We start from the raw sequence: 10,577 nt of genomic DNA on the forward strand, positions 1-10,577 counted from the left end.
CTGGCTGTCGGCCCACGATGTTGTGCCGAACATGATGCCAAATGAAACTAATCCCTTCATTTGCCTGCCATTGGTCCATATCCCTCCATTCCTTGCATATTCATGTGCTTATCTAAAACTCCCTTAAATGTCCCTATTGTATCTGCCTCCCACCACCACCCCTGGCATTCCAGACTCCTACCGCTCTGTTTTTAAAAAAAACTTGCCCCTCCTGTCTCCTTGGAGCTTTTCCCCTCCAACCCTAAATGCTTGCCCCTTAGTATTAGATATTTCAACTCTGGGAAAATGATTCTGACTGTCAACCCTCTGTATACATCTCATTTAATCGACTTTTATCAAGTCTCTCTTCAGCCTGCATCGCTCAAGAGTAAACAACTGAGGAAGGGTCACCGGACCTGAAACATTAACTGATGTTCTCTTCACAGATGCTGCCAGACCTGCTGAGCTTTTCCAGCAACTTCTGTTTTTGTTCCAAGATTTTCTAGCCTTTCCTTGCAGCTCATATCCTCTAATCCAGGCAGCATCCCGGTAAACCTCTTCTGCACCCTCTCCAAAGCCTCCGCATCCTTCCTGTAATGCGGCAACCACAAGAGAGATTTTAGAGAAAGTCGGTTAAGTATCCTTAACTGAAGCTTGCACACTTCTGGTACTCACATCTTGTGACTGCTACAGCTTAAAAAAAACTAGAACCTGAATGGGAGAACCGGCCACTCCTCTTCCATTGTTAAACCGTTTAAAAAAAAAAAAACACTATGCAGGCTGGCTCTCTAGTTACTTCGGCACCTCTGCTTTTACAACCACTTTTCAAAAAAAACCCAGGACAAAATAGCCTTTTTAAAGTGACAGCATCCTTGCACCACGTCAACTCTGCCTTTCATTATCTCCAGAGCCTGCATCATATCAACTCACTTTCTCTTCTTGCTTATTTTCTTTGGCAAAAGCTTTCTTTGTGTGATTTGTTATGGTCTGTCTTCTCTTGCAGATGATGCAGCAGCTGTACACAGAATGTAAGCTTGTTCATGCTGATCTGAGTGCTTACAACATGTTGTGGCACATGGGAAAGGTGAGACTATATTTACATGTGCAGGAGGCAAGAAAGTTTGGTGGGGATGTTACAGACTGGATGGAAAAGAAACAGACGACTAGATAACCAGACATTAACCAGAGAAGTTAATGGAATGGAGTGCAAAGTCCTAACTTCATTGCATTGGTGGTTCAGCCTTTATTACCCATCCCTAGTTGCCCCTTGAGAAGGTGGTAGTGAGCTGCCGCCTTGAACTGCTGCAGCCTACCTGTGGATTGACCCACAATGCCTTTGGGAATGGAATTCCAGGATTTTGTCCCAGTGACACTGAAGGAACGGTAATATATTTCCAAGTCAGGGTGGTGAGTGGCTTGGAAGGGACTTTGCAGGGGGTTCCCATGTATCTGCTGTCTTCATCTTTTTACATGGTAGAGGTCATAGGCAGTCTGTTAGAAGGCTGCAGGTAGGTTTTAAAATTTGAACGCAAAATTAGCATAATTTTTAAATAATTTCCTGGTAAAACAAACTTATCGTTTATATCCTATTAGGAATGTGGAAGATGAGGCCATTCAGCCTCTTGAGCCTGTTCTGTCATTCAGTCAGATCATGGCTGATCTGTATTTCGGCTTCATTTACCCACCTGATTCTAAACCATGATTTCCAAGAAAGATTATGATCACAGTTTTGAAATTTTAAATGACCCAGATTCATTCTCGTTACTACTGAGACTGGGTTTCAATTCCTGATTTCTTTCAATTAATTGAATTTTAATTCTACCAGACTCCATGACAGGATTTGAACCCATGTCATTAGAGCATTAGTCTGGGCCTCTAGTAGCTTACTAGATATTGTTTTGGCTGTGTTTCCTCACCCCCGAAAAGTACATGTTGCTCACGCAGAGTGTTCTCTGAGGACAGACTTTATGAGCTGCCCTGACAGTATAAAACATGATGGCGCCCAAATAAGCACCATAAATATGAGCAAGTGGGATGGACTAACGTCACTGGCAGTATTGGCATATTTTTCACGGGTACTGAGTGTACTTCAGAGGGTGTCAGCAGATATTCTCTCTCTTTTATTCGTTCTTCAGATGTAGGTATTGCTGGCAGGACCAGCATATATTATTGATCGCTAGTTGCCCAGAGGACAGTGAAAAGCCAACCACATTGCTGGTGGTTCTGGAGTCGCACCTAGGCCAGACTGGGTAAGGATGGCAGATTTCCTTCACTAAAGGACGTCAGTGAACCAGGTGGGCTTTAGTGACAGCAGTTAGCTCAGTTGGGTGGTTGGCTAGTTTGCATTGCTGATAGCATGGGTTCAATTCCCATAACGGCTGAGGTTACCAGGAAGGACTCTACTTTGCAGTAGTGATGCTCAGTTTAAACCACCACTGTCTGAAGGGAGAGCGGCCTTATGGTCTGGTAGGATATAGTGACTTTACCTTTTTACGTGGCCACAATTAAGCTATTTTTTTAAAATCTGGAATTTATTCAAATTTATCTGTCAGAGGGATTTGAACCCATGTCCCTCGAGCACTAGCCTGTGGTTCTGTATTACCTGTTCAATATCATTATCACTATGCTCACTGTAAGGCCGTACACTGAGGATGATAGCATGAATTATGAAATCAATGTTGAAGACCCTTCCCACCACAGCAACTGGAATTCTGATGGAATAGAGAGGAGATCTGGTGTTTCCACATAGTTGACATGATTACAGCCTTCCTTGTTTTATTGTTTCTTTACAGGTTTGGTTGATTGATGTCAGTCAATCCGTGGAACCTACTCACCCTCATGGGCTGAGGTTTCTTTTCAGGGATTGCAAAAATGTTTCTCAGGTATCAGTTTCATTACTTTCTCTGTTACAGAACCACATTATGCAATTGGCTTAGCTGTAATTAATTTGTGTATTTTTACATATAATGTTAATCTACAGCCTAGATACAGGCTATTTGGCTCAACAATTCTAGGCCAGTGCTGATGTTCTGAACCGTATATCTAATTTCATCTTTTCCTATCTCACCACCTCCATTCTTTTCTCCCTCATGTAAATACTATAGGTGTCAGCATGTAAGTTGCTCAAAATCCCTCCAAAAACAGTAATAGAATTCATAGAAATTCATAGAATCCCTACTGTGTGGAAACAGGCCATTCGGCCCAACAAGTCCACACCACCTGTCGGAAGAGCATCCCACCCAGACCCATGCCCCTAAGTTCCCATGTCTAACCCACCTATCCTAAACATCCCTGGGCACTATCGGCAATTTAGCATGGCCAATCCACCTACCTCGCACATCTTTGGACTGTGGGAGGAAAGTCGAGCACGCAGACACGGGGAGAACATGCAAGCTCCACACAGACAGTCAGTCGCCCAAGGGTGGAGTCAAACCCGGGTCCCTGGCGCTGTAAGGCAGCAGTGCTAACCACTGAGCCACTGTGCTGCCTTATAAACTGAGAATAGAAGTGTAGGTTGCTATTTTGCAATGTCACAGGCATCCCAAAGCAGAATGGCAAGTCTTGAATTTCCATGTCCATTTGCAACACAGCCCATATTGCCTGCTTTATCCCTACGTCTGTTAAAAGATACCAGGAAATAAAACATTCGTGTTTGAAAAATTGAGGCTGACAGCTAATACAAGCATAGGCTGACGCAGTAAAAGACAGTAGCCAGAGGGTGTGCTGATGTTGACTTTTACAGCAGGTATGTACAAAACATGATTTTTGGGCTGACAGAGTTGATGTCTCCACTGTAATTTATGGTATTTAACTTTCCTCTGATTACATATTAGTACTGTTTACCTTAATCACTCCTGGTAGTTGAGTTCCACATTTTAACCATTCTCGGATAAACATTTCTGCTGAATTGTCTGATTTAAAGATATCTTTTCTACGTCTGCCCTACCTAACCTTTTCCTAATTTTAAAGACCTTCATCAGGACGCTCCTTAGCCTTTCCTTTTCTACTGAAATTCTCTGCCCTTCCCTGTAATTTGTTCCTGTTCTAAAATTATCCTAAAGTCTTTTCTCTGTTTGCAGTGTCTTTGCATCTTTTTGGTTACATGGAAACCAAACAATTCACAGTACTCAAGTGTGGTATAACCAAAATTCTGTGAAAGTTTAAAATATCCTTACTTTGAATTCAGTTTCTTTAAAACAAAAACAATAAAACAGAAGTTCCGTAAAGCTCTTGTTTGCATGCTCATGGCTCTATCTCAAAGTGCAGTGGATCTTGATATCCAATATTTATCCTTAAAGTAAAACATCACTAAAACAAATTGTCTGCTCATTAACACAGCGCTGTGTATGGGAGCTTGCTGTGTGCAAATTCGCTGCTGTTTACTATATTAGAACATCAAAATGCATGTTTCATATTTGAAATTAATTCTTTTAGAATTGATATGTGCTTAATTTACGGTTTTCTAATATCATGTATGTATACAGTCATTGTTATACTGCTTCCCTTCTTTCAGTTCTTCCAGAAGTCAGGAGTTACGGATGCAATGGGTGAAAGGGAGCTTTTCAATGCTGTCTCTGGTTTAGATATTACAGCAGATAATGAAGTGGACTTCCTTGTTGAGGTAAAATCTGTTCATGGAATGAAGCATGGCTTTTAAGTGTTTTAAGATGTGTTACTATGTTAAAGGAGTGGTGAACACGCAATAAAAATTGCAAGTGCTGGATGAACTCGACAAGTCTGACAACATCTGTAGAGAGATAGAAAAATCAGGTTAATGTTTCAAGTCTGGTATAACTTCTTTTAGATTGTAAAGGAATCTGGAAAATGGTATTTTCCCTCTGTTGAAAAAGAGGGGCCAGGGGCAAGTGGACCTGATGTGAGGGTGCTGAGAGCAAAAAGCAAAGAGAGTATTAATGATTACAGAGGAGAGGAGAGATTTAAATGAAGACTGTTAGTAGCAAAAAAATAGGTCAGCTGTGCTGAGTACAAACCAGACACTGGGGAGAGAAGCGGGGTGTAATCAAATTGAAGTATAGTGTTCATGGTCTGAAGTTGTTGAACACCGTGTTGAGTCCTGAAAGTTCTAAAGTGCTTATGCAGAAAATGAATGCTCCTTCAGCTCGTGCTGGGCTTCGCTGAAACACTGTAGCCGGCCTAGGACAGGAATGTTGGCATGAGAACAAGAATTATTGAAATGGCAAACGACTGGAAGGTTGGGGATCATTCTTATGGACTGGGCAAAGGCAAACATCTGTTACACTCACTCCTCTTCTCCCTTCGTTAACAATATAAAAACTATCACTTTTCCAGCCCCCTTCAGTTCAGAGAAAGTCATATTAATTGTGAAACCTTAACTCTGTATCTCTTTTCACAGAAGTTTCCAAACCTCCTGAGTTTCACTAGCATCCACAGTACTTTGCTTTTATATACACATGCAAATTTTTTTTGAGGGCTAACTTTGTAAACCACTCACTGTATAAGCCAATAACTTGCGCTATTCCCCAATAGTGTATTTCTGAAAGTGGGAAATATAATAAAGCTACTTAAGCATTTTTCTCCAGTGGTGTAAAATCTTTTCATTAGTTAAGAAATTATTTTTAATATTTACATATGAGTAAATATGTTCTAGCTGCTTTACTGGAGTTTGAGATGTTGGCTTTAGAGACAGCTTCAATTTCTGAAATATTTAGTAGTGAAGACTAATATTGTGCAATTGTTTGAAGTGTACAGTTTAAAATCAGATTAGCAGAAACATTGAGTTTAATATGTCCCTGTGCTAAAAATGTATTTGCCTTTCTTAAACAAAAATGTTTAGATTGAAACTTTGGAAAAAATCAATGAAGACCATGTCCAACAGATGGGGAAGCGTGTGAAGATGACTTATGAATGTGAAATTCCAAAAGAAGATTAAAGGAGGAGTGGCTTTTAAATGGTTTTTGCAGACTGATCTTTGCAAGCTGGAATTTGACACCAACGGAAATTTGTGCAATTTAATTTGATTTCAAATTAGAGTATCAATAGATTTGTATCATTGGTATTTGTGACAGAAATTAGACTGGTGTGGTGATGTTGAAGATGCTGCTGCAGTTCCTTCTCCTTACACTTTGTATTGAGTTGGGAGCTGTGACTGTTTCTCTTGTGTTAGCAAAGTTTCTAACCAAATAAATAACACACCAACTTTAAACTTTTGTTTTGAGTGAAATCTGTAACTTCACATTTAGTGCAACCACAAAATGTTGCATGTTTTAAATTTCACATCAAAATGGAGTGAATGTAATGCACATGTTTGCTGCTCTATTCTGTTTTTTAAACTGACCACTTTGGGTTGTGAAAGGGCAACTGGCAATGTAACACCTGAACTCCAGGTACAACTTGTTTCAACCAGATTCACAGACTTCTATAAACTCAGGGCAGTAGAAGGTCATCTGAAGCAGAGCTGACATGGCTTTTAATTCACTTTTTCTAAAAACAAAACTACATACCAGAGTGCCATTAATTGTAATACAATAAGACCATATGACTTAGGAACAGAAGTAGGCCATTCAGCCTTTATTTGCTTTCCTATTCAATGAGATTATGTTCAAATCCACTTTCCTGCCTTGGACCTTGGAGGACCCACTTTTCAATCTGCAACCAAACTCCGAATTCTTGCTACAGGACACTTGCAGATGACACTAAGCTGGGGAACAGTGTTTGCTGTGAGGAGGATGCTAAGAGACTGCAGGGTGACTTGGACAGCCTGGCTGAGTGGGGAAATACTTGGCAAATACAATATAATGTGGATAACTGTGAGGTTATCCACTTTGGTCACAAAAACTGGAAGGCAAATTATTATCTGAATCGTGGCAATTTAGGAAAAGGTGAGGTGCAATGAGACCTGGGTGTCATGGTGGAACGGTCGCTGAATGTTGGCATGCAGGTCCAGCAGGCAGTGAGGAAAGCTAATGGTATGCTGGCCTTCATAGCGAGAGGATTTGAGTACTGGAGTAAGGATGTTTTGCTGCACTTATACAGGGCCTTGGTGAGGCTGCACCTTGGGAATTGTGTACAGTTTTGGTCTCCTAGTCTGAGGAAGGACATTCTTGCTATTGAGGGAGTCCAGTGAAGGTTCACCAGACTGATTCCCGGGATGGCAGGATTGACATATGGATTGACTGGGCTTGTACTTGCTGGAACTTTGAGATCACCCCCTCATTCTTCTAAGAAACATATAAAATCCTGATGGGACTGGACAGACTAAATGTGGGAAGAATGTTCATGGTGTTGGGGAAGTCCAGAACTAGGGGTCACAGTCTAAGACTAAGGGGTAAGCCATTCAGGACTTAGATGAGGAAGAATTTCTTCAGAGAGTTGTGAACTTGTGGAATTCTCTCCTACAGAAAGCTGTTGGGGCCAGTTCATTAGATATATTGAAGAGGGAGCTGGACATGGCCCCTGCAGCTGAAGGGATCAAGGGTTATTGGGGAGAGGGTGGGAATGCAATACTGAGATTGATCATGGCTGAGCAAGCATAGTGAATGGTGGTGAGGCTTGAAGGGCAGACAGGCCTACTCCTGCACCGATTTTCTGTGTCCGTGACCTCTTCCATTTTTCTGCCTATGTCATTAGTACTAACGTGAGCCAGGAATGTTTACTTTACCCTTTCAGACTGCCCTGCAGTTATTCACTGACATCCTGGCCCCAGGGTGGCAACACATCATCCTGGAGTCACATGTGAAGCTTCAGAAACACCCATCTGAGTCTCCTACCACTGTATGTCTTCTTTTTTGTCTGCTTCCCCCTGTGCAGTTGGGTTCTGATTGCACTCCTGAGAGTAATGGTCATCTGTGTCCTTTTACCCTTAATACTAGGACAATTTATAAATTTACAAAAAACGCAAAATGCTGCAGCCACTAGAAATTTTAACTGAAATATGACCAGGTCTGGTAGTGTCTGTTGGTAGTGTCTGTTGAGACCAAAACTAACTTCCAGATGGATGACCCTGCATCAAGACCTGAACCACTGTGCAACAGATTATGATTGGTGATAGGACAAAAGAAAGCTCTGTGATAATGATGTAGGAGTAGGCCATTCAGCCCATCAAGCCTATCATTTAATTGCTGATCATCCACTTCAATGATTTCTTCAACACTACCCATGCACTTTTATATTATTGCATATACAAACCTGCAAATCTCTAAATATGTTCAAGACTAAGCTTCCACAGCCCTTTGATGGAGAATTCTAAACAATTGCCACAAGTTTTTAAAAAAAAAAAAAAAAAAAAAAAAATCCTCTCATACCTAAGTGTGACACCAGTTCTAAACTCTATTATTGGAAACACCACAACTGTATTTACCCTGTCTATTCCTTTTAAGTATTTTGTAAATTTCAATGAGATCACCAGTCATTCTTCAAAATTCTGAAGAACACAGGAAATCAGGATTCTTTCTGTTCCATAATTTCCGGTTTTCTGGTTCTAGCCACCTTCACTATGGATGTACAATCTGTCTATACGCATCAATCCTCCATCAGGATAGTCTGAATCTCTCCACTCCCTCCTTAAAAAGAAGTCCGCACATTCCCCATCTACCACTATCCTGTTTCACATGGTTGACTTTGTTCTCATTGAACAACGTCTCCTTTAACTTACCTCATTTCCCCAAATCAAAGGTACGGCCATGGGTAATCCTAACCTCTTCAGGGGTTAAATCATGAGATGTACAAATTATGCCTGCTTTCCTTAGAATTTAGAAGGTAATGGGGCAACATGATGAAATATATTACCAGGCAAAGATAAGGTAGATAGCTATTTCCACTTGTTGAGGATTCTAGAATTAGGGCCAGACCTTTTAAGAGAGATGTTAGGAAGCACTACTACACACAAAGGGTGGTAGATGTTTGGAACTCTCTTCCACAAATGGAAATAGATGCTGGTTCAGATGTTAGCTTTAGATCTGAGATTTTTTTTTATTAAGAAAATATATTAAGGGATATGCACCAAAGGCAGGTATATGGAGTTAAGCCACAGATCAGGCATAATCTCATTGAATGGTAGAACAGGCTCAAGGGGCTGAATGGCCTACTGAACTGGATCACCAGCTTTCTGACCCATAGGCCGCAATCAGTGAGGATAGGTGACTGCACCTCCTCCACAATAACACTCAACACTGCAGCCTCTTCCAAGGATGCAGCCTCAGCTCCCTACTGTACTCACTGTACACCCGTGACTGTGTTGCCAAATTCTTAATGAACGCCATCTACAAGTTTGCTGACGACAACACTGTCATAGGACAGATATATAATAATGACAAGTCAAAATATAGAAGGGAGACAGGGCTTGGTGACATGGTGTAATGAGAACAACCTCTCCCAACGTTGGCAAAACTAAAGAATTGATTGTTGACTTCAGAAAGAAAGGAGAACATGCTCCCATCTACTTCAATGGAATTGAGGTTGAGGGGCGGAGACTGTCAAGTTCCTCAGAGTGACGATAACTGACATGTCCTGGACTTCCCACCTAGATGTGATGGTCAAGAAGGCATAACAATGCCTCTTCTTCCTCAGGTGGCTCAGGAAATTTGGCATGTCCATAAGGACCTTCACCAACTTCTAGAGATGCAAGATTGAAAGGATACTGTCCAGGCACACAATGGCCTGGCATCACAACTGCTCTGTAAGAAAGGACTGTAAGAAACTACAGAAGGTTCTTTGCACAGGCCAGACCATCACGTCCATCCATGTACTCCGTTTACACGGCTCGCTGCCGCTGAAAGGCTGCCAAAATCGTCAAAGACCCATCCCATCCCGGTAATGATCTCTTGCAACTTCTTCCGTCAGGCAGAAGATACAGACGTGCACCACCAGGTTCAAGAACAGCTTCTGCCCAGCCATCATTAGACTAATGAATGGTCTAACTTCAAACAATGCTGATGTCGCTAACGTTGTGCAATGTAACCTGTATGTCCCTGTCTAAGTTTGTTTACAACCTATGATGTGTACATCCTTTCTTATTATGATCTGCCTGTACTGCTGGTAAACAAAACTTTCAACTGTACTCCGGTACATATGACAATAAATCAATCAAACTGTTCCTATCACCATTTAAGAAATACCCTGCAGATCTGTTTCCATTAATGAAGTGAACAACCCTGTATTTTTCTACATGATATCTTACCGAGCTGCGCTAAAGAGAAACACAAGAACATTGCTCTCTCTACTCAGACTTGGGGAGGGGAGGGCTGGGACTAAGAGACGGCAACACGCAGGCGCGGTCTTTCGGCGCGGGAATTGCGCGTGCGCAGTGGCCCCGGGGCGGCGGTGACGCGCGTGCGCAATGCGGGTAGAGGCAGCTGTAAATGGCCGGCGGGAGGCTGAGCCGGTTGTGAAGATGATGGAGGACTCAATGGACGATCATTACCTGGAGCTGAGTGATACTCCCGTGCAGTTCGAGAAAGTGTCCACCGTCAATAACGTCTTTTTCGATGAAGCTAATAAACAGGTGAGAGAGAAGACCAACAACAGCTGTCAGCAGCAGCACCTCCGACAGTGCGGCGCTCCCTCAGCACTGACCCTCCGTCAGTGCCCACTCCCTCAGCGCTGACCCCCCGACAGTGCCC

General features: G+C 42.1%; 2 protein-coding genes across 2 annotated transcripts in view; both read left to right on the forward strand.

Moving 5' to 3' along the window:
- Positions 1 to 948: 948 nt before the first annotated feature.
- LOC125481243 (serine/threonine-protein kinase RIO3-like) lies at positions 949 to 6,163 on the forward strand. The gene is made up of 4 exons (XM_048592536.1): positions 949 to 1,063; positions 2,772 to 2,861; positions 4,493 to 4,600; positions 5,795 to 6,163. Exons 1-4 carry the CDS (start codon positions 962 to 964, stop codon positions 5,888 to 5,890), a joined length of 396 nt encoding a protein of 131 aa, XP_048448493.1. The 5' UTR covers positions 949 to 961; the 3' UTR covers positions 5,891 to 6,163.
- Positions 6,164 to 10,280: 4,117 nt separating this feature from the next.
- Positions 10,281 to 10,577, forward strand: part of LOC125481244 (regulator of MON1-CCZ1 complex-like) — a gene marked incomplete at its 3' end in the record, with an annotated part of 9,229 nt that continues 8,932 nt past the window's right edge. The window contains exon 1 of the mRNA XM_048592537.1: positions 10,281 to 10,459. Within this exon, the coding sequence (XP_048448494.1) occupies positions 10,295 to 10,459 (165 nt within the window). The remainder of the gene's footprint in view (positions 10,460 to 10,577) is intronic.

The sequence above is a fragment of the Rhincodon typus genome, unplaced genomic scaffold, assembly GCF_021869965.1.
Source record: "Rhincodon typus isolate 14 unplaced genomic scaffold, sRhiTyp1.1 hic_rhity00001412, whole genome shotgun sequence".
NCBI classification, from domain to species: domain Eukaryota; kingdom Metazoa; phylum Chordata; class Chondrichthyes; order Orectolobiformes; family Rhincodontidae; genus Rhincodon; species Rhincodon typus.